Source organism: Ochotona princeps, chromosome 5, assembly GCF_030435755.1.
Source record: "Ochotona princeps isolate mOchPri1 chromosome 5, mOchPri1.hap1, whole genome shotgun sequence".
NCBI classification, from domain to species: Eukaryota; Metazoa; Chordata; class Mammalia; order Lagomorpha; family Ochotonidae; genus Ochotona; species Ochotona princeps.
Window position 1 is genome coordinate 106,516,485 of NC_080836.1, and position 22,963 is coordinate 106,539,447.

The 22,963-nt window shown below is 60.5% G+C and overlaps 2 protein-coding genes across 2 annotated transcripts; one reads left to right on the plus strand and one right to left on the minus strand.

Annotated features, from left to right (window-relative positions):
* Nucleotides 1-4,198: 4,198 nt before the first annotated feature.
* PRLH (prolactin releasing hormone) lies at nt 4,199-7,431 on the plus strand. Its single transcript, XM_058664305.1, has 3 exons — nt 4,199-4,301; nt 4,542-4,637; nt 7,361-7,431. Exons 1-3 carry the CDS (start codon nt 4,199-4,201, stop codon nt 7,429-7,431), a joined length of 270 nt encoding a protein of 89 aa, XP_058520288.1.
* A 4,333-nt stretch (nt 7,432-11,764) lies between these two features.
* RAB17 (RAB17, member RAS oncogene family) lies at nt 11,765-17,812 on the minus strand. The gene is made up of 5 exons (XM_004597406.2): nt 17,532-17,812; nt 14,384-14,535; nt 13,581-13,706; nt 12,594-12,687; nt 11,765-12,050 (listed from the first exon to the last, which is right to left on the minus strand). The coding sequence occupies exons 1-5, from the start codon at nt 17,719-17,721 to the stop codon at nt 11,935-11,937; spliced, it is 678 nt and encodes a 225-aa protein (XP_004597463.2). The 5' UTR covers nt 17,722-17,812; the 3' UTR covers nt 11,765-11,934.
* Between the last annotated feature and the right edge of the window lie 5,151 nt (nt 17,813-22,963).

Genomic DNA, 22,963 nt, shown 5'->3' on the forward strand with positions numbered 1-22,963 from the left:
TGCTCCCAGATGTACCCCCAAAAGCCACCCAGCAGCCAGGGTGAGCGTGGGGGAGCAGGGGTGCAGGGGCCTGCTGGGCAGCGGCTGGGCAGCAGCTGGTAAGCAGAGACGTTCCCGCTCCGTCGTGCCGCTCATCACAGAATCCGGTGTCTTGAGGGGTGATGATGTTGGGTGCCTCTCGCCCCTCGGAGAGCAGCTGAGAGTCCCTTCCCAAAGTGCCTTGCTGGGAGGCCGGTGTACCTGCCCCTTCAGGAGACAGCGGGGCACTCACTGGCTTCCGCGTCAGGAGATAAGACCATGGTAGAGGGTGTGATCACATCAGCCCACTCCTGTTGGCCCCTGTCCCCCACAGCTCTGCCCCCTGGTTTCATGGGTGCGAGGACCCAGCAGGTATCAGAATGAGTGTGCATTGTTCACACACAGGCAGGTGCCGGCGTGCACAGAGCAGAGGTGATGCGTGCAGTGCAGGCACAGTCCCCTCTCCGTCCCAACAGCCTGCCCATCAGGAGCCCAGCTGAGGCCAAGGCCACAAAGCTGCACTTACTTCCAGGAGCAGGTGCCAGGAAGCAGCCTCCTGGGCAGAGTGAGGCCCCCGTGGCTGTTGCAGCAAAGCCCATAGCTGACTGACAAGGGCAGGGCCAGAAACTCACCTCGAGGCTCTGCAGAAGTGGTCCCTCCCGAGACTCTGAGCACAGAATGTTCTGGGCCTTTCCGACCTCAGGTGACCCCTGGACAGTGTGGCCCTAACACCCTGCCCTCTCACACCCTGACACAGCACTTCTCCGTCCTGCGCTCACCTCACAAGGAAGTCGGTGGCTGGACATGAGGCCCGCCTGGCTCCTGCACCAGCTGCCCAAGACGCAGTGTTCCCTGGGCTGGCGAGAAGCCGCTCTGCTGGGGCGGGGCGGGGGGAGGGGCTGCAGGAAGTGGTTTGAAAAGCAGACCACAGTCTCTTTGGAGGGACACCCCAGGCTGTGTGCATGCCTGCTCTGAGGAACCTGCCACTTGGACACACCAGTGCAGCCCATGCTTGCTCCCGCGTGCCCAACCTTCCAGAAGGCCAGCCACACCACTTCTCCCGTGCCAGATTGTGGCCACTACAGTTCAGTGACACAAGTGACCAGGACTGACCTTGGCCAGCTGCGGCCAGGTCCCCAGAGCTGAGCCTGAGAACGCCTTGTCCAGGCAGAAACACAGCGTGCTCAGGTGGGAGTCCCTGGTTGCCCACAGACCAGCAAGCCAAGTGGACGTCTGTGACAAAGTGTCCCTCCCGGCATCTGCAGGCCCCCTCTGCCCAGACCCTGAACTCAGCTTCACACAGCTGCACCCACCTTGGCAGCCTGCAGGAGGCACTGTGACGCAGTCATGCAGGTGCCCTCCTAACTCCTGTGCAAAGTGCCTGCAACCCCCGATGCCCACCTGTACTCACCTTCTCCCAGGCTGCTCTCCGCAACCCTGCACCTGCATGTGACTGAACACGAGGCCTCCCACGCCCCCTGGACGCCCAGCTCGGTGCACCTGGGTCTCGGTCCAGAGCGGTGCCCCCCTCTCATCACCCCATGGAAGGCCAGTCTTCCAGAGAGCTGGACAGAGCTCCAGGTCCAAGGCAAAGCAGAGCAGAGGGGACCGAGAAGGGGGTGCCGACGGCAGCGGGCCGTGTGCCCCATCACCCATCGTCTCCTCCATCAAACATTATTCTAAATAAACCCAGAGATGAATGTAAACGGCTGGGCGTGTCCTAACCCATATTTGCTGTACAAGACTATGGTTTGGCGCATTGCGTGAAGAGACCGCACGTCCCAAACCACGACCACAGCGAGGGCAAATGAGCTGCACCACGGCATACACCACCGCCAGGCGCCCGTGACCTCTGCACTTCCCCCAGGGATGGGGCTCGCCTGCTCGGGGTCAAGTTGATACACCTGGGCACTCATGAGACCACAGTATGTCCCATGTGACAAGCTGACCAGCCAGAACTAGACCCGGGACTCCTGGCTCTCCCCATCCCGACCCGTGGACCATGATGTGGGGAAGAGCTCTGGGTAACATGGAAGCCACGGGGACCTGCTCTGGAGGAAGGCATACAGGGCACAGCGGGAGCGGGGCCATCCGCCACGCAGAGCTGGTTCCCACCTGCTAACACAACACCTCCGTGGTCCCAGGACCTTAATGGCACTGTGGGATTGGGGAGCAGAGCAGAAGAGAGTGCCACCTGCTAACACAACACCTCCGTGGTCCCAGGACCTTAATGGCACTGTGGGATTGGGGAGAGAAGAGAGTGGAGGAGTGGGGCCACCAATCTTCCAGGGCTTTTCTGTCCCTTTTGTTGCACCGTCTTCTCCCCAAATGTGCAAGGAGTGTTTTGCTCCTGGGGACCCCCCATCAACCTCGATCATGTCTTCAGTAATAAAGATGATGAAATTGTTTTTGTCAGACACTACCTGAGGAGTTGTGAGAGCCCAGGAACCGGGAGGAGAAGGGGGTTGACAGGGAGCCCGGGTGGGGACTGCGGAGGTCATGGAAGGGGCGGCCCTTGTGCCTTGAGACCTGCGGCGTGAAGGGGCGAGGGCGGAACACGTGCCCGTGACGTGTCATCCACCACAGCCAGCCAGCCGGTGCCCAAAGGCGAGAGCGAAGGGGGCTTAATGTCCTTTAAAACCACTTGGCCCAATTGAAATCCGATAACACAGGAAGGAGCAGATCACATCAAAAAAAGAGAGCAGAAAAGCCCGCTCCTGGTGCCCACCCCCTCCCGGGGATGTGGGGACATGGGGAGGGCATCTGGAGGCATCGCCACTTCCTCCCGGGGCTATAAAGAGAGGCGCCGGTGCTGGCCACGCTCTCCCCAGTGGCCAGGGCAGTCTCTCCTCGCTCAGATCGCGGTGAGTAGTCCTTGGGTCTGGGGAGCTGCGGGCAGGCACTGCCTCCCCACAGGCCCTGCCTGTTCTCCTGGGGGCCAGGCAATCCGGGGTCCCTGCATCCACAACCATCCTATGAGGGGCCTCTGGTGTTGAGCATTGCCCCGGTGGGAGCCGGGGCAAGGGCACCCCATGGCATTCCAGCCCCAGGCACAGCCAGAGTCCAGTGGGCAGCCAGCGGCTCTCAGCCTCTGAGGGCAGCAGGGCCATTGGGATCAGGAGCCGGGCAAGCCTGGCTTTTCTGGAACGCCCTGCACCTGGCTGGGGTCCTGATCCAGGGGTGAGGGACACCTGGGTGAGGGACACACAGGCAAACCCATTTGGATGCATCTGGAGTCCCCACCCCTCTGCGAGACACCCCAGTAAGTCTCTCAGAGGTGGGCTGGATGTTCCAGCTGCCCTCATGAAGAATTGACGTGGGGCTCTGGGGCAGGGTGGGCAGCCCAGGTCGACAGAGGACTCCCTGCCACAAACAGCCAGGGCTCTGGGCTTCTGTTGATGGTGCCCCAAGGGCATCTCACCGGCTCAGGACAGGGTTTCTGGGCCCCTGCCTCCTTCCATGGCCGTCTTGCCCCAGCCACTACAGGCTTCTCAGGGGCCTCGGCAGACAGGAGCCGGCTCATGCACAAGAGGACTGGGCTTGCTGTGGACAAAGGATGTAGCTGTTGGCTGACGTCCACACGCTGGGCCCGAGCACCCCAGCCCTACCACCGTCTCTGCGGCCCCTTGGAGCTCCTCAGAGCTGACCTCCCCCCGCCCAACTCCCAGCACATGCTTGCTCCCAGACAGCCCTGCCCAGGTTAGTGTGCACCTGTGCAAGAAGGCCTGCTTGCCTGCCGCACCAAGAGGCCTTCCAAAGAGGGACCCAACTAACTTTGCAGTCACTGGGGACAGAGCAGACGTGCCCAAGCCCGCCTGAGGCCGACACACAGCAGGCATCTCATACAGTCGTCCCACGGAGAACACGGGAGGGGCCCCAGGGAGGTGAGGGATGGCCAAAGAGCAGCGTGGTACCACCTCGGGGCTCCATCCCACCCCAGCAGGGAGCAGGGGAGGACACACACACACGCACATTCTCACACACATACACATGTAATACAGAGCTCACACACATACAGCCCGAGGCTCACACGTGCTCACAGGTGCTCGCACGGCCTAGGCCTCAGTTTTGACGCCTCCCCAACCCCCGTGTGTGACGCTGCTCCCGACACCTTCATTTCCAGGCCGTGCCCTCCCCTGTGGGCTCCCACCTGCCCAGGGCCCAGAGCAAGAGCCTGAGGATGAAGTCGCCTGGGACCTGGCTCCTGTGCCTGCTGCTTCTGCTGAGCCTGGCCCGGTGGGGAGCAGCCAGCAGGGCCCAGCAGCACTCCATGGAGATCCGCAGTGAGTGTCCACACACTGGGCAGGCCGGTCCTCCCGCGCCCAGCCCTACCCAATGTCGCTGCCCACTCCTGCCGAGGATCCCTGGGAGGGCTGGTGGTGAGGCAGCAGGGGAACCCTGATCCCACAGCGCAGCTCCAGAGAGCCACCCATCACCAGGGCACCCTGGGGGTGGTGGAGATCCCAGGGCAGCAGTCAGCTGGGGGTGAACACACCCTCCCTCCACTGCTCTTCCCTCTGCAGCCCCAGATATCAATCCCGCCTGGTATGCAGGCCGCAGGATCAGGCCAGTGGGCCGCTTCGGCAGGAGGAGGGCTGCCCCGAGGGACGCGCCCAAGGGTAGCCTGCGACACCAGCCAGCCTGCTTCTCTGCTCCCAGCACGAATGGCCAGATGACCGCACAACTGGCCAAGACAGCAGCTCCTCCAGGCACCTTCCCTGCCCGGCCCCGCCCCCTCCTCCCCAGGCTCCTCCCCTTGCAGTTCTAATAAACACGCTGGCTTTGTTAGTTGTACTTCTGTGACTGCCTGGTGAGGAAGTGCAGGTCTGGCCAGAAGCAAAGGCAGGCCAGGGCTCCAAGGATACCAAAGTCAGCTGGCACATCCTTGGTCACCCGCAGCACACGGTCCTCCATCCACCCCAGCCACCCAGGATGGGTGCCTGGGCTGTGCATGAACTGGCCACGGTCACTCCCACAGGAAGGCGGCTAGGCACTGGGCCTCTCTCAGCACCTGGCCTCCCCTCCATAGACTTGCTGTTTAAGAGCAGTTTGAAGTCCACAGAGAGAAGTCCAGAGAATCCCGCGACACACTGCCGCCATGTCCCCTGCCCCACCCATGCATGGTCGTCCCCTTGACAAGCATTAATGAGCCTTCTCCCCACTCCCAACACACACACACACACTCACACATGAAGGAGCCTCGGGGTCTTAAGGGCTCAGGAACTCCTTCCTCACTGCCAAGCCCCAGCCCAGACCCAGCCCAGTCCCAGCCCAGTCCCAGCCTAGTCCCAGCCCAGCCCAGACTCAGTCCAGCACAAACCAACCCAGCCCAAACCAAGCCCAAACCAAGCCCAGCCCAGACCCAGCCCAGTCCCAGCCCAACCTAGTCCTAGCCCAGCCCAGCCCAGCCCAGCCCAGACCCAGCCCAGTTCTAGCCCCGCCCAGACCCAGCCAAGTCCCAGCCCCGCCCAGACCCAGCCAAGTCCCAGCCCAGCCCAGACCCAGCCCAGACCCAGTCCCAGCCCAGACCCAGCCCTAGTCCCAGCCCAACCCCAGCTCTCCAGGGATCCACCTGGCCACAGGACTCCTGGCCACTCACTCCCAGAAGGTACAGGACCAGGACCCAAGCTCCCACCAGGGCCTCACCAGGGTAGCTTCATATCCTGAACCACCCTGGAGGTGCCTCCCAACCTGGAGCCCTGAAGGTGTACCTACAGCTGCGGGCGGGAGGGCTGTCAGCCCTGCTCCCAGGGCAAGAGGGGACCCCACCAGGCCTCTGTCCAGCCCAGGAAAGCAGCTGAGCAGCTCCTCAAAAGCTCAGACCTGTGCAGTGACCCCCCACAATGCCACTCCTGGGAACATAGCCCAGAGGACTGAAGACAGGTGGGGGCCACCATGTCCTGCCAGACTCCTGCCAGATGACCCATGCCACAGGTGGGGACACAGGTAGGGTCCCGCTTTCACAGAGCTGCGACCAGCTGCGGGCAGCAGGTGCTCATCCTCTCCTATCATTCCCCACCCACAGAGGAGAGAGAATCTCTTCCCCAAATACCTCTTCTTCAAATATCTCTTCTCGGAAGAGTTTCGCCCACATCTCCCAGGGTCCCACCCGCACCATGACCCTGAGGACTTCAACAAGATGGGGACTGCCTTGGGGAAGGAGCCCTGCTGCCCCTGCCAGCCAGGAGGGGTTAGGCAAGGGCCTTGAGGGCTGGACAACTAGGGAGCTCCAAGAAGCTCCTCACCCACACCTGCTGGCATGCGCTGAGCTGCGAGCTTGCTCTGACCCCAAGTTCACCCAGGGAAGCCCCAGCCCGGGGACCTTGGACTATGGTCTCACCTGTAGTGTTACTAAAGACAAGGGCTTTGTGGGTGTGAACTGTTCAGTCGTGCCCCCACTGGGTCAGAGCAGGCAGGGGCACTGCCCAAGCAGGGGCCTCTGGGCACAGGCTCTGTCCCCTGGCTGCCAGTGGGACGGGGAAAGCCTTGCCACACCTCCCTACTTCTCCTACACACACAACAGCACAGGAGAGGTCCAGGCCAAACCCAGCCTGGGAAGGGTGGGCTCAGCCCCCAGGTGGCAGGCAGGGTCTGGGTAGGACCCCTGTGACTGCGCTGCTCCAGCCAGCAGCCCCCTACCCCAGGTTCACCTCCCCTGTGCTGACAGGCCCCCAGTGTGCTGTGGGTGGAGGGTGGGAGCAAAGGGGACAGGTGCTGGCTATGTCCTGGTGGCCCCAGCAGGGACTGGGCCTTTCTGTTGGACACACACTAGAGGGAGCGCTGGCTTGTGACAGACATTGGCCCTGGCCCAGGGACCTCACAGGACTATAGCCCCCAGTCTCCGCCCTTCATGGACACTTCATCCACCCTCCCCAACCAACTGGGGAGGGTCAGAAACTCCCAGGGCCCAGGGTCAGTTTTAGGGCACCCAGATGATTCCGGCTTAAGATGGGGCTAAGCGGGGCCCAGCATGCCCACGCAACAGGGAGGAAGCAGCGTCCAACACAGCCGACACAGGGCACCCCAGGAACCTCCCTCCCTACCTCCCAGACACCAGCCTGGCTGTGGCCCAAGTGGCATTGCGCAGGGTCGACATGCCCTCTAGTGGTCATTGAGATGTCCCCAGCCCTCTCAGACGCTGCCAGCTGGTGGTCAGCCAGGGCAGGCCTTGCCTCCCTGGAGGGGGTGTCTGCTGGCACCCACCAGCAGTCAGATTGTGCTGTGGGGGACACATCGGAGAATGGTCTGAGTCCGGGAGACCCTGTCACCAGCCATGGGGGAAGAGGAAGCCTCTGTTGCCTTGTGTCCACTGCCCTCCTCCGCTCCGCCCTTCAAGCCCCAGTACCAGGAAAACCCGGCTCCCAGTGCTGTGCCCAGGGACACAGTGGCAGCGGCAGCTCGGATCTGCTGTGACCGCCAGAACGGCAGTGACAGCAACAGCTGCCGTCACTCTGCGCCGGCCCCAAGTTCCCCAAAGTATCTCCAGGAGTCGGCTGTCGATGCAATCACACAAGGGCAGTTCATCTAAGCTCAAGCTTGGGTTCCACCGTCACCACCAAGTGACCCTAGGCTGAGACCCCAGGGCAGGACAGTGTAGAGGTTTCCTACACTTTGGGGGATTCCTCACGGTTACACTCTAACACTCTTGGTTGGTTACCTTACAAAGTCACAGTGGTTACTCTCAAGATCACACTTCAATTACAATTGGTTACCTTCACAGCTACCTTTGCATTTTCAGGACCAAACTCAAGACTGGTAACAGGAGGGCAGGTTCCTATTGGTGTGTTTTGAAGCGATCAACTTTCAAATAGTACAAACTGGCAGACTGTGGGGCAAGCAAGTCTTATCTCTAAAAGGAGCCTTGGGGATGGCGGCTCTTATCAAAATGGAGCCGCTTAGGCTAAGCAAATAGTTGAGATTCTGAGGTCCCTTACCAGGAGACCTGACTTCTCCCTGGAGGAGAAGCCGCATCTGCCAGGGCCCAGCGGGCACACACGGAGGAGCAGTGCCCAGTGCAGGGGCCCTTCACACAGGGCTGCCTGGATGGCAGAGAGCCCCCACAACACACACACACACACACACACACTGGCTGGGGGAGCCGCTGCTGGAAGTGGGAGCAGGGGTGGGGAGTACAGCACCACAGGGGAAGGCACCTGTCTGCCCATGCTGTCTTCTTTGGAAGGAAGGGAGAGACAGATGGATAGCCATCTTCCACTTGCTGGTTCACTGCACGAATGCTAGAGCTGGGCCATTCAGAAGAACAGAGAACTTCCTCTGGGTCTCCCACGGGACTGGCAGGACCCAAGCATGGCAGCCATCGCCTGCTGCCTCCCAGAGAGCACACCAACAGGGTGCTGAGAAGCTGGGACTCCATCCCCAGTGGCGACTTCAGGTCATGCCAGACGCCTACGCCAGTGCCTGCCACGTGGCGGCTGCTAGGAGGACCTGGGCAAAGCCCATGGGCTTTGGGAACATTGGGGTGTGAGCTCACAGGGAGTCTGTGGTGTGGCACATGTGGACATTAGTGAAGACCTTAGGGTCAGGCCCAGGTGAGGAGTGAGTTCTCCAGAACTGCCGTGGACAAGGCCACTCTACCTGAAGGGCTACAACATGGACCCACCAGAGAGCGTCCGAGAAGGGAACAGGTTCTGTAGGCTTGGCCATGGTGTTGACATGTGCACAAGTGAACCAGGTCTGGGGATAGCATGTGGGCTCACTCGTTTGGAACAGCAATCTCCGTTGGACTGTGGCTGGGAAGAGGTCTGGTTGGAGAGCTAAGGGAATGCCCAGGCTGGGCTGGAATCCCCATTGGTGAACATAGTGCCAGAATCGTGCATTGTCCTGGACTGAACATGGCGGCAATCTCCCTTGGCACAGGTGTGGCATGAGTCTGGGGAGGCCTGGGCTGGGCTGCCCCCCAGCACCCACTGGGACTCATGAGAGTCAGGGTGGGTGGAAAACGGGCCAGGCCAGGTCTCGGCTCCCACTGAGCCATGTGAGAGCTGTGCCTAGGTACAGACCAGGTGCAGATGGTCTGCAACACCCAACAACAGTAAGAGCCAGAAGGGGCAAACGGAGACTCTAAGGTGGGCTATGGCAGCCAGTGGATTCTGGAGCAATTTCATCGTGCTTGGAATGGCGAGATTGGCAGCATTTCAGAACTGTTGACCTATCAAAACCTCTTGAGTAGTTCCCTGGAAGCATGCCCCACATCAGGGACCTGGGATGGGTGGGAGGCTGGATGGGGCTTCTCCCTTTATCTCTCCCCTTCCCCCAATACAGAAAAATGTGGAAACAAATGTTGTGGTAAATGAAATGATAAGGATAAGTTTGATGTAAAAAATAAAATAATAATAAAATAAAGCTTGTGGTGTTACAAAAAAAAAGAAGAAGAAAAAGAACCGAAAAGGGTATGGGCTGATTGGGCAAGGACACTACTCCTTCCAGGACAACAGGTGGACCAAGTCAACCTGGGCCAGGGACCCAGCAGTGTACGCAAGATCTGCCACTGGGAGACCAGGTGGAGGAGCTTGGGGAACTCCTCCATCAGGTTGCAGTCCCCACAAGTATGAGCAAAAACCAAGGCAAGGAGCAGCCCAGACCAGGCCAGGTTGCAGCACCCGCTGGCACATGAGGGTCAGGTCATGTGGTAGGCCAGGCCAGACCAGTTCATAACATCCACTGGCAGATCCGAGACAAGGATGGGGCGCAGGAGGGGCCGAGTCAGGCCGCATCACCAGCCAGCTCACACTCAAGCTGGGGCTGGGGCTGACTGGGCAAGGCTAGGCTGCAACACCACCCAGCACAAGCTGGAACTGGGGGCAGGTTGGATCAAACCAGGCTGAGGTAACCCCTGCTAGATGCCGAGGAAAGATGTGCCATGTCCGTCTGGAGGTGGTGGGTGTCGGGTCCATGAGCCCCAGGGGTGGGGGTGGGGGTCCAGCTTGGCCCTAGGTCTTCAGGTCCAGGTCCTAGGGCCCACCCACGGATTGGGTGTCAGATCCATGAGTCCTGAGGGTGGGGGATCCAGTGGGTCCTGGGTTGCATGGCCCAGGACCATATGCCTGCCTACGAGGTGGTGCTGGATCCATGAGCCCCAGGGGTGAGGGTTCTGGCATGGCCCAGATTGCCTGGCTCAGGTCCATGAGCCCACCTGCATGGCGAGTGTCGGGTCTGTAAGCCCCAGGGGTGGGGGTTCTGGCATGGCCCAGACCGCCTGGCTCAGATCCATGAGCCCACCTGCATGGCGAGTGTCGGGTCTGTAAGCCCCAGGGGTGGGGGTTCTGGCATGGCCCAGACTGCCTGGCTCAGGTCCATGAGCCCACCTAGGAGAACCGGTCCTCCTCGGTGTAGAGGATGGAGTGCTGGACGGCAGACCACGGTGCACATGGAGGACACGGTAGCTCACTGGGGCCTGCAGAGGACACCTGGTACCATAGCAGAGAATGGAGAACAGACCGTGTGGACAACTGCCACAACCAAACAATGACAGCAAATATCTGGGTGATTGGAGACGCTAAGGTCAACTGTGTCAGCCAGTGGACACTGGAAGGATTCCTCATCCACAGATCGGCGAGATCGACAGCATGCCCAAACTATCACATTTTCACCTGGGCAGAACCCACGGAGCATGCGCCACACTGTGACCCTGGGTTGATATCAGGTGACCCTTCCCCATCCTGGGGTCCTGGGATGGTTGGGAGGTTGGATATGGCCTATCCCCCTATCCCTCCCCTCCCCCCAGGAATGGGGAGAAGAAATAGAAAGCTTGGAAACAACGATCACACCCACTTCTCCCTAACCCAAGATCCTTCCCACCCTGATCAACTATGCACACATTATATAATTTTTTTAAAGTGCCCCTGTTCATCTTAGGCCCACCCCAGAACTACCTGGGCAGCCCCTCAACTCACCACGTGGCGAGTGCAGAGCCCCAAAAGAGCAGGGTGGGGGTGCAGTCGCTTTCACTGCAGGGCAGGAAGTGGGGCCCTGCAGAGGAACTTCCTGTCCTGGGGCTGCAGGGAGGAGATGGCACCACACACCATTGTAGGACGGAAGAAGGAGTCTTTATTAGCGGACTTGGCAACGCAGCTCCTGCTGCACCCCAGGAGCCAGCCCCCACTTGGCCCAAGTCAGGGGTTGTCAAGTCCCACTGAGGGATACGCCATTAAGCTCAGATGGTGCGCATTACAAATCAACTTGACTGGCGCATAATCGATTTCCATCAGCTAGCAAATAGCCGTGGTTATTATGCCAGGGCACTGACCCCCTTCTGTCCCCTGCCACACTGGCCTCTGCCCACCTCCACCCAGGGCTCCAGAACATGCACAGAAATGCCCACTGTGTCCTGCTGAACCAGATTGTCTCTTGCTGAGAGCCAGGCTCATCGTCTGGACATCACAAGCCTGAGCCCGCGGCCCTCCTCCAATCCCAGCAGAAGCAGAGGCAAAGGGGGGCCGGCACCCCCATCCCCAGCCGCCCCTGCCAGGCTCCACCTTCCCCAGGACAGCTTCCCTGAGATCCCCACTTGTTCCTGGCACTGTCTCTCCCACCCCCCAGAAGCAGGCGGACTCAGCCCTGGGCCAGCAGCCCCGGGCCCAGCTGGGCATGGCCAGCCAGAACCATGAGCAAAGAGCTTCTCCACAACCCGCTGATTCAATCCTCCTATCTACGTCAGAGCCCCGGTGAGGACAGGTGCACCTGGCTCAGGTGTCTGGGGATGTGGGGCCAACACCCTCTGGAGAACCCTTTGCCCAGCTCTTCCACACCAACCCCTCACCCCAGCAATGCCCCCTGGCTTCAGGCAGAGCCTCCTCACACACAACTTCAGGGCTCAGCAGCAAAGCAGTGAAGTGCGGTGATTCAGTCAGTACCCTCCCTGTTTGGGGCTGCTGGAGGCCTTCTGGAAGGTCCCCCTTAGTGGGCACAGCATCCGGCCTGCCTGCCGGACCTCTCGTTGAGGACTACACCCGCTTGCTGGCCCTGATGGGTCTGTACCTCCCTGTCGCTGGCTCTCTGTAGTAGCTCACGGGCTGTGAAAGACAGAAGCACATGGGGTGGAGGGGCGTGAGGACAGGGAGGGAAGTCCTCAGGCCTGCCCCAATCCCCACCCCCTCCTGACATCCACCCACAGCCACAACCCCAGCCCCGGTCTGCCGGGTCCCTAGATAAGGCAGCTGGGAGTCCACCAGCCTGTGAGGGCACGTGGGTGGGGGACAGGAACAGGAGCTTTTACAGAAAATGACAAGGACAGGAGATGCCAGCCATAGGAGCAAGGCATCACAGCACCTCCAGAACCAGCCAGGTGTGCCCAGCCTGCTCCCTGGGGCATTCCCCAGGCCTGCCCCCAGCCAGGTGTGCCCAGCCTGCTCCCTGGGGCATTCCCCAGGCCTGCCCCCAAGCAGCTCCTGTGGCTGCTGCAGCAGCACAAGCCCCTGCCCCACCCCCCCGTTTCCCTGGCCCCCTGCCCCACCCCCATCCTCCTGCCCCCTGTCCCCCTGCCCTCTGTCCCCATCCCTCTGCCCTCCCCCTGCCCTCTGTCCCCCCATGGTTTCCTGCCCAGCCCTGTCACTCACCCACAGCGTTGAAGATCTCCGCCACCTGCTGGTTGAGCTTGGCCGAGGACTCTGAGAACAGCAGCCCCTTGTTGTCTGCCAGCGCCTGTCCCTCCTGTGGGGACAGCCTCAGACAGGGTTCTAGGGTAAGAGGGCTGCCAGGCCCAGGACACCTCTAGCCCCTGTGTGCTACCATTCCTGTGGTACTTGTGTGTAAATACATGTGCCCCATTTTCATATACCATATATACCTGGACACACACACACAAGTGTAACACATGCCTGACACGTTTGAGGACACACCCACCCTCCTCTGCGCTCACCAATGCAGGGACACAGCCTCCTGTGCACACACATGTGCCCACCTGCCCCCCGGACATGCCAACAGAGGGCTTGCTCCGCATTCAGGGTCCCCAGCGTGCCTGCCACATGGTCCCTCTGCAGGAGAGCCGCCCTGTCCAGCTGGGCAGCCCTTGCTCGGCCCCAGCAAGGAGGTGGAGCGAATTCATGGGACTGTTGGTTGACAAGTGATTGAGCCCAAAGTGAGAGAACTGAAAACCCTTGTATGTCAGTGTGGAGTGGACGGGCGGGAAGGACTGCCCTTTCCATGTAAGCCAGGGCCACCAGGCGGCCAGATGAGCAGGACAGGACCCCACTCCCCGTGCCAGGTGCAGGCCACACCCTACAGCCCGCTAGCAGGGAAGTCCAGCGTGTGGGAGGGAGCCGGGCTTTCCCCACGTACCAACAGAAAAACCAGAAGTAGTGGCAGACAGGGAAACTAAAGCACAGTGTGTGTGCATGTGTTTCAAGGCTGTGACTGTGCTCATGTGTGTACGCTGTGTGATCCACATGAGAGTGTGGGTAGGGGCGTGTTCATCACAGCATCTGAGATGCCCCTGTGGGTGCTGGGCACGTGGCTGTGTGCACACGCCAGCGTGAGGCTGTGAGTGTGCGTGGACACTGGTGAGGGGAAGTGGGGTCTGTGCCGGTGAGCAGGCCTTGGGGTACCTGAGCGGCCACCTCCCGCTGCAGGCTGAGGTCCGTCTTGTTGCCAACCAGTGCCACCACCACCTCTCCTGGACGGAACTCCTTCTCCAGGTCTTCCAGCCATCGCTGGGCCTGATGGAAGGAATCCTAAGAAAAACCAAGAACTGAGCGTCAGCAGGGCCTGCCGGCCAGTGCTAATCCCCAACCACTCCCAGACAGAAACGGACAGCACCATAGCAGGCTACGTCCCAGGGCCCAGCTGGCCCTGGAGGGGCCCACACGGGCTGCTCCGGCCACTCTGGGCCCCTGATGGGTGCCTCATGCAGCCAGGCCAAGCAGCACCCCGGGCCTTCAGTGACCCTGGCACAGAGCCCTGGACACCAGAGGCCACTGAATGCTTGCGGAGAAGTGCTGGACCTTCACTGGGCACCCTTTGATTGAGAAGGAGAGGGATCCCCAAACTCTGACCTGACTGAGTACCCCAGGAACCAGGCTCCTGGAGCCCCTGCCTGCTCCCAGCCCTGGGAGGCCTGCTCCACACAGACCTGCTCTGTTCTCTCACGCCCATCACCACTCCCTGTGTCCAGGCTGGCCTCTGTCATCCCTGCACCTGCCCAGGTGAGGCATTCCTCCCCACTACAACAGCTTGTGAGCACCAAATGGGTGTGTGTGTGAGCTTTGAGGGGAGGAGTAGAGGGGACTGCCTGGAGGAAGCAAGCAGCGCCTCCTAAGAGGGAGTCCCTGACTCTGCTGACAGAACAGGGTGCCACTGCCTCAGCCAAGGGGAGGCCACCAGCAGTCGGGGGTCGTCAGACAAGCCCTACCCTGCAGGCGATGTCATACACCAGCAGCGCGGCGTGGGCACCCCGGAAGTACAGGTGGCAGACGCTGTGGTACTTCTCCTGGCCAGCCGTGTCCCATATCTCCAGCTTCACAGGCACCGTGCTCACGTCCACCACCTTCGTGAAGAAAGCACCTGCAGCCAGAGACCCAGGGAGGCTCGGCGTGGCAGTCAGCACCAGCCCCCCGGGCCGGGCATGCAGGGCAGACAGCACTCATGGCCTCCCGCCACCAGCCCACACCTCCCAAGCTTGGGGTGCCCACGGAGAGCCGGACAGGGAGGCTGTGGCCCAGGGAGGCTCAGCCAGCAGCCACCCCTGGACCGGACATACAGGGCAGACAGCAGTCCCGGCTTCTCCACACCAGCTCGCACCTCCTCCCAAGCTTGGGGTGCCCACCGAGAGCCGGGCATAGAGGCTGTGGCCCAGGGCCCTCACTGTGGTCTATGTTCTCTAGTAGCCGAGAACCACCCAGACCAGGTGGTTTCAAGCAAAGCCAATGCGCTCTCTCCGCTCCAGGGCAGAGCTGTCCAGGTGGCAGCAGGCTTTGTTCTCCCTTGGTGCCCTGGGGAAGATCCCTTCCAAGGCTCCCTCTGGCTTCTGGTGTGGCCCGCACCCCAGGAACGCCACCCCCCACTTCTGCTGCCCTCCCCTCTGTCCCTGGGTTCTCTTCCTAGGAGACCCTCACCACTAGACTCAGGAGTGCTCCCAACCCTGAGCGAGCTCTCATGCCCCTGCACGCCAGCCCCACAGATACCCATCCCCCAAGGTACAGGATCTGAGGTTGGGGCCCTGGCCACTCCACCATGGAAGGAGACTGAGACATGGGGCTGGGCAGAGACTCTGCTGCCCAGAGTCGGGGTAGCTCCCAGCAGACCCGGGGTGGGCCATCTGCCGGCACTCCTGCAGGCCCAGGACATGGATCTGGACTCTTAGGTCGAACAAGGCAGTGGGTGGACGGAGGGTTGCAACTCCGAGGCCACCACACAGCCCATCTGAGCAGGGAAGGCTGTGCCCAGCCTTGCACCCAGAGCTGGCTGCAGGGCCTCAACAGACACCTGGCACTTCCTAAATCGGTTTCTGCTTCTCTCACACAGCCCGACTGCACCTGTTCCAGGGTGGTGCTCGGATCCAGGAGAAGAGAGGAACGCAGAGCCTGGCACCCCTCCCCTTGTTCCTCCACAGTACCTGGACTCCAGGTCCGGCGCCTGGACTCCCTGTCCAGCACCTCAGCCCATTGTCTTCCGCCCTTCCCACACTGCTTGGTCTCTACTTGCGCGTGTTTTGTGTTTCACGGAGCCACCACTAGGTGGCAGGTAACCCTCACGCTTGCCTGTGGCCCTGGGCTGTGGGGTCTGAGCGTCCCTGCCCCTTGGTCATGGTGCCTGGGAGAACGAGCTTCCGTTCCCACAGTGGAGGTGACCAGTCGGGCCTGGAAGACGGATGCCTCCAGAGGGGAGGCCTGGTTCTGCGCACCTGACGCTCTGATCCGGAAGAAGGCACACGCGCGTTCTGTTCCTTCATCAGAAACCCTTTGCCCTGTTTCTGCCTTTCCACGCCTGAAGCCAAATCGCGAGAGCACAAGAAATTCCAAAGAAATCCTGAAATGGTGTCAGCGAGGGACGGATGAGGTTCTAAACATTTCTGAAAGGCGCTGGTGCAGGTGACAGGTGTCATGGTGTGCGCCCAGCAAGGCCTAAGCTGGGGTCCTCCCTCCTCCCTCCTCAGCAGGAGGCCTCAGTGGGAGGAGTTCATCCAGCCCCACCCTAAGCTGAGGCCTTCCACTTAAGCTTAAAGATACCCAGGCACTGGCTCTGTGGAATAGCAAGTTAAGCCTGCATCCCATGCAAATGCTGGTTCGAGTCCCTGCTGTTCCGCTTTCAATCCAGCTCCGGGCTAATAGCCTGGGAAAGCAACAGAAGACGGCCCAAGAATCCAGACCCCAGCTCCCACATGGGGGACCTGGTGAGCCCAGGCTCCTGGCTTCAGCCTGACACAGTCCTAGCTAATGCACCAGCTGCACAAATGGAAGAGTGGATGTAGAATCGCTTTCTCTCTCTCTCACCATAACTTTTAGTTTCAAAATAAATAAATAAATCTTTAAAAGCCAAAAACTCCGTGAGCATGCACTAAGCAGAGGTTGCTCTGTAATTTGCATCTGGTTGTTACAAAGCGTCTGTGTTCCTGCAGTCCTGCTTTGCAATCTTCCCAGTTCGGCCTGCAGCTGGGTCTGCCCCTCAGGCGCTGCGTGCGATTCTGAAGGGGGGCTCCAGGATACCAGAGGGGGAGGGCGGGAGTGGCGAGGCTGAGGGCACCACACCGGCCTTGGCATCCCACGGCCCACTGCTCTGGGCTCCAGCTGGCTTCCCCTCAGCAGGTGTGCACGCAGGCACGATGTCCCCATGCCACCAACAGACATCGCCAGGAGGAGCTGGCAGCTCCGGGACACAGACCAGGCTCTTCCCACTGGGGCCTCCGTGGTATGAGCCCTGCCTGGCCACCACAGCCATTCCTTCCTGGGCTGAGGTCCCCGAGTGCCACTCCCGTGGCTGCACTTGCCACGTCTTCCCACCCTGAATCCCAGTCCACCTGTGGGCTTGCCCAGGCCCCCACCTCTGACCTCTGCTTTCCACAGACCTGCACTGCACCTGGCTGTGAAATGGGCACATCCCAGGAGTGAGCGGACTTGTACCGAAGCTCTGGGGCCTGGCACACAAACCACACCACGTTTCCCTGCTCTGGGTACACTGTTCTGGTGCCCAGGACAGAGGGGAGGGGTTTGGGGAGCGGTGGGCAGCCATCGCTCCAAGAAGCACAGGTGAGGGTCTTCCCTCCCCAGCTCCCGTGCTGGTGGGCCACGCCCAGGAGGGCAGAGCCTCCCCAGACCACCCACTGCCCTGGCCCCACACAGCCCCTCCTCCACAACCTCTCAGGGGTCCAGGACCCTGACCCCTACCCAGCACCCCCCCAGGCCCCAATTGGGATCTGGCCCGAGCCTATCCTCTGGATTTCCCGCTGCCCACCTGACCACCACACCCATTCTCTTCTGCACATGTGCTGGGCCACCTGATGATGCCAGGGGACCTGGTACCTGTCTGCTCCTCCCCCACACAGCCCACAGAGGGTCACTCACAGCCCACGGTCGGCAGGACACTCTTGAAATCGTTCTTCACATAGCGAAGGGCCAGGCTGGTCTTGCCCACTGAGCTGCTGCCCAGGAGGACCACCTTGAAGACATGCTGCTGACCCTGGGCCTTGGGGGGCCGTGCTGCCCCATCCGCCTGCTGCATACCCTGCATGGAAGCACGGGCCCGAGGCTCCATCACCACAGCCAGCCCCCCAGGGGCTGCTTCCCAGCCATGCAGGCACCTGGAGTCGGAGCCACCTGCCTGGAGCTGGCTCCACTCTGCACCCGGACCCCTTCCCCAACTCTGAATGGTGGCGCGCAGGAACTGTCAGACCTGTGGCAAGAAGCCAAAGTGAGGGTGCTCAGCCAGCCCAGAACAAACCCCGCGGCCCCCAGCCCACTGCTCCACGCTGGCCTCAGCCCCCTGCCCCTCCGCCTTCACACGTGTACATAGGGCTTACCTGAAAACCTACACAATAGCAGAAAGTCTCTGAGCAGTTCTTGGCTGTTCAGGAATCAAAGTCGCAGCTTCAAGTACAAAAATCTTCCTGAAAAGGGGGTGAGAGACACCGTGGGGCAGAATGCCTGGGCTGGAGTCCAGGCCGGGCTCCCCAAGTCCGGCTTCCTGCAGACCTGCAGGCAGCCAGTGACAGTCCAGGTCCTTGGGTCCCGGCCACCCACACAGAGAGCTGGATTGAGACCCTGATTTCTGGTTTGGGTGGGACCCAGCTGCAGCTGGCTGCAAGCATCTGGGGAGGGAGGTGGGGTATGGGTCAGTGTAAGGGACAGCTCTGCGTCTCTCGCGCTCTCACTCTCTGCCTTGTCAATAAATAAAATGCAAAATGGGTGTTTGAAGGCTCTCAAGGCCATCGTCCTTCCCATGGCAGCATACCCTGGGTGGATCTGCCAGTGGGGTGGACGGTTAGCCTGGCGGTCAGACACCCACACTCCCTGTCAGGGGGCCTGGTGCCACTCCCGGCTCCGGTTCCCACCTCCTAAGATCTCAGCCAGGCTGCGGGCGAGAATGACAGGCTGTCCGGATCTGGCTCACAGTGTCTCCATGTGGTTGGGGAGTGTGTTCCTGGGAGCCTTATGCCCCACGGCTGGAGGCTCAGAACAGACGTGATGGCAGGAAAGCTTCCCGCGGCAGGCAGGTCACAGCCCTGGAAAGCCACCGCCAGGTCTGCCGAGGCACTGGGCGCTGCACACAATGTCACCTGCTTCCCTCTCCCCTGTCAGTGTGCAGGACCCCCTTTAGCCAGTGTGACAGCTGTCCAGGTTGGTGGGCAGCCAGTGCTGCCCCGGCCCCCTCTCCAGGGCTCAGCGTGAATGGAGGAATGAGGGGAATTTTGAAAAGGTAAAGAGAAGCCGCAGCCATATGCCCAAACACTCCCAAGAGTAGCCTCGGCCACAGACACAGAACTACAGGTAAAGGTACAGACACCACACAGCCACGGGCACCACACAGCCACGGCCACAGCCACAGGCACCACACAGCCACAGCCACAGACACCACACAGCCATGGCCACAGCCACAGCCACAGGCACCACACAGCCACGGCCACAGCCACAGGCACCACACAGCCACGGCCACAGCCACAGCCACGGGCACCACACAGCCACGGCCACAGCCACAGGTACAGCCATGGGCACAGAAAGGCCACAGGCACAACCACGGCCACAGGCACAGGTACAGCAACAGCATGTCCACAGGCATGGCCACAGCCACGGCCTGGCCTAAACAGTCTCCAAGCAATTAGGCAGGGCCCCAGACAGCAACCCTTCCCCCAGTTGGATTCCTGGAGACTCCATTTCCATCCATCTCCCTGCTAATGACCTGGAGACACAGTGAAAGAGGCTCCAAGCACTTGGGCCCCTGCACCCACATGGGAGACCTGGAGGAAGCTCCTGGCTTGGATCTGGCCCAATCCTGGCCATTGCGGTCATTTGGGGAGTAGAACAGTGAATGGAAGTCTCCTCTCTCCCTCTCTCTCCCTCCCCCCTCTCTCTTTCTCTCTCACTCTGTGTAACTCTGACTTTGAAATAGTTTTAAAAACCATTTTACTATGAATAATATGTCATAAAATAAATTCCTCTTTTTCTATGTCCTTGATATAACCACAGGGGACATTTTTCTCAATTTCTTCCCCTCCGCCTTTTTTTCTTTTACTATGAATCTGCAAAAACAAAATCCAAAGCCATGCTTTCACAGAAACGTAGAGATCCTCCCTTGCGCACACACTGTGCAGCACACAGCAGTGGAAGCTGGGATCCACCAGGATGCCAGGCTCCGCCCACACCTGCCCAAGCTGCCCATCCATTTCCCTGTGGCTGGAAAGTTCTACTCAGCTTTCACTTTCTCTGTAACACACAAAGCCATGGCCACCACCTTCGCCATTTTCCCATGATCCTGGGTTGTGATCCAGGGTTGCATCATGGGAGATCAGAGCCACCTGTTTGGGGGAGCAAACAAGGCCAGCTATGGCTTCGGGGGGCTTCACCGAGATGGGGAGAGGGGTCCTGATGGTGTCCTTTCTGGTCTTGCTCTACCAACCTGTCTTCCACCCAAACAGCCAAGAAAGGAGAGCAAACCAAAACCCCTCTTTAACCAGGAGGGAAGGGGCGGTCCCCTCTCTGCTCCCCTCCCCTGGGACACCTGTGGCTGCGTATTCCCAGCACCGTGGCTGTCAGAACAGGGTGGCCCTGGAGACACACAAAACAACAGGATAGGACAGACACTTTCAAATGCAGTTTCCTGAGCGTCCGGTTAGCTCTAGGCAGCTTAACAGGCTCTCAGGCGCCTGAAACAGCATCCAAGGCAGGCGTCATGTGCTGTGTGCTCAACGCCGTGGCTGGAAGTTCCCTGGAGGGAAGTTCACCCGGACTTCTGCCTGGGAGCCTGAGCTGCTGAGCAGCACACACACAAACATGGCCTCTCTGACCCAATATCAAACTGGCAGGGCACACAAAGGCCCTGCAAGGTGCCCACTTCCACACACACAAAGGCCCTACAAGGTGCCCACTTCACACACACACACAAAGGCCCTGCAAGGTGCCCACTTCACACACACAAGGGCCCCCTCAAGGTGCCTACTTACACACACACCAGAGCCTCCTCAAGGTGCCCAGTTTACAGCGCGACTCACCTTCTTTCCAGGCAATCACCGCCTGGGGCTTAGACAACTGCCCATCAGCAGGTCCTGCCAGGTCCCTGCCTGGCTCCTCCTGTCCTGGAGAGGCTGGCACGTCCCTGCACCGCCGGCTGGGCAGTGGCGTGGCGGGACCAAAAGAAGGCTCCTCTGCAATGGGCAGCAGAGTCGAGGGGCCAGCAAGCAGCTGTCCCACCCCAGTCCCTGGTCCCCAAGTCAGGTCTCTCGCCTTCCTGCAAGGCAAAGTCCACAGTGGTCATGTGACTGCCCGGTGCCCGGCTGGAAGCTGCACTTCCGCGGGCGCTTGCTCCTACTCCCACTCCCACTCCCAAAGCCAGTTGCCAGCCTTGTTAGGGAATCTCACCCAGGTGTGTAGCGCTCCTGACTGCTGCCTGGTTTGGACAATGCCCGTGCAGTGAGTGCAGCCCATCACAGCCAGCCAGCCGGGAGCCACCGCTGCCAGGAGTCCTGCAAGTAGACCCAAAGCCGCCCTGCGAGGGACAGGTCCACCCAGGGTCAAATCCAGGGCTGGGTGCCACCTAGGGGTGGGGTGGGGACGTGGCCCCTGTGGTGGGAGGGGCCAGGCCGACTTCCTCTGGTTATTCCTGAGTCCTCACTGGACTCCATTCCTGAACTTTCCAGGCTTGCTGACAGAAGAATCATCGTGTGTTCCAGGCAGGAGCCCCTGTGCACCCAGGTATCTAGGTGATGGGGTAGACGTTGACAGACAATGACTGTCATCCCCCAAAACCCGTGTGCAGGAGGCGGGGCCTCTGCAGGTGCTCATGACGCCTGGCTGTTCCCGGGCCCTCCGTGTCCTGTCCTGTACCCCGCTCCCCCGTCACCCCTTGCAGAATCTCTGCCCAGACAGGATTTCCCTTGACCAACCATTTCCTCTGGGGTGTGGCCATCCCTGCTGGCCTCGGGGACATTCCCCTGTTGAAGGGTGTCCTTGTCTTTCCCAGCCCTGAGGCCTCAGGGGCAGGTGAGCCGCCACCTGCCTGTCTAACTCCCGTGGTAGATGTGGAATTGGAGGAGGTGACCAGGCCTCTGTCATCAGTCACAGGACAGACCCACAGGGTCAGCTCACGGGGTCTTGCAGCAGGTGACCAGGCCTCTGTCATCAGTCACAGGACAGACCCACAGGGTCAGCTCACGGGGTCTTGCAGCAGGTGACCAGGCCTCTGTCATCAGTCACAGGACAGACCCACAGGGTCAGCTCACGGGGTCTTGCAGCAGGTGACCAGGCCTCTGTCATCAGTCACAGGACAGACCCACAGGGTCAGCTCACGGGGTCTTGCAGCAGGTGACCAGGCCTCTGTCATCAGTCACAGGACAGACCCACAGGGTCAGCTCACGGGGTCTTGCAGCAGGTGACCAGGCCTCTGTCATCAGTCACAGGACAGACCCACAGGGTCAGCTCACGGGGTCTTGCAGCAGGTGACCAGGCCTCTGTCATCAGTCACAGGACAGACCCACAGGGTCAGCTCACGGGGTCTTGCAGCAGGTGACCAGGCCTCTGTCATCAGTCACAGGACAGACCCACAGGGTCAGCTCACGGGGTCTTGCAGCAGGTGACCAGGCCTCTGTCATCAGTCACAGGACAGACCCACAGGGTCAGCTCACGGGGTCTTGCAGCAGGTGACCAGGCCTCTGTCATCAGTCACAGGACAGACCCACAGGGTCAGCTCACGGGGTCTTGCAGCAGGTGACCAGGCCTCTGTCATCAGTCACAGGACAGACCCACAGGGTCAGCTCACGGGGTCTTGCAGCAGGTGACCAGGCCTCTGTCATCAGTCACAGGACAGACCCACAGGGTCAGCTCACGGGGTCTTGCAGCAGGTGACCAGGCCTCTGTCATCAGTCACAGGACAGACCCACAGGGTCAGCTCACGGGGTCTTGCAGCAGGTGACCAGGCCTCTGTCATCAGTCACAGGACAGACCCTCACGGGGTCTTAAGTGTGGTGAAACATCCTTCCTTCTCATTTTTCCTTAAAAAACTTTTTTTTTATTTGAAGGGAGACAAGAAGAGGCAGAAAGATCTTCCATCCACTGGTTCACTTCCCAAATGGCCACAATGACTGGAGCTGAGCCAATCCACAGCCAGGAGCCAGGAGCTTCTTCCACGCCTCCCACGTGGGTGCAGGGTCCTGTGGACTCCGGCCATCCTCCATTGCTTTCCCAGGTGCGTCAGGAAGGAGCAGAATCCGAGGAGTCTGGGAACTCAGCGCTTCTGCACTGGGCTCAGAGCACCCTGCGTGGCAGTGGCCATGGCAGAACAGGGTCCG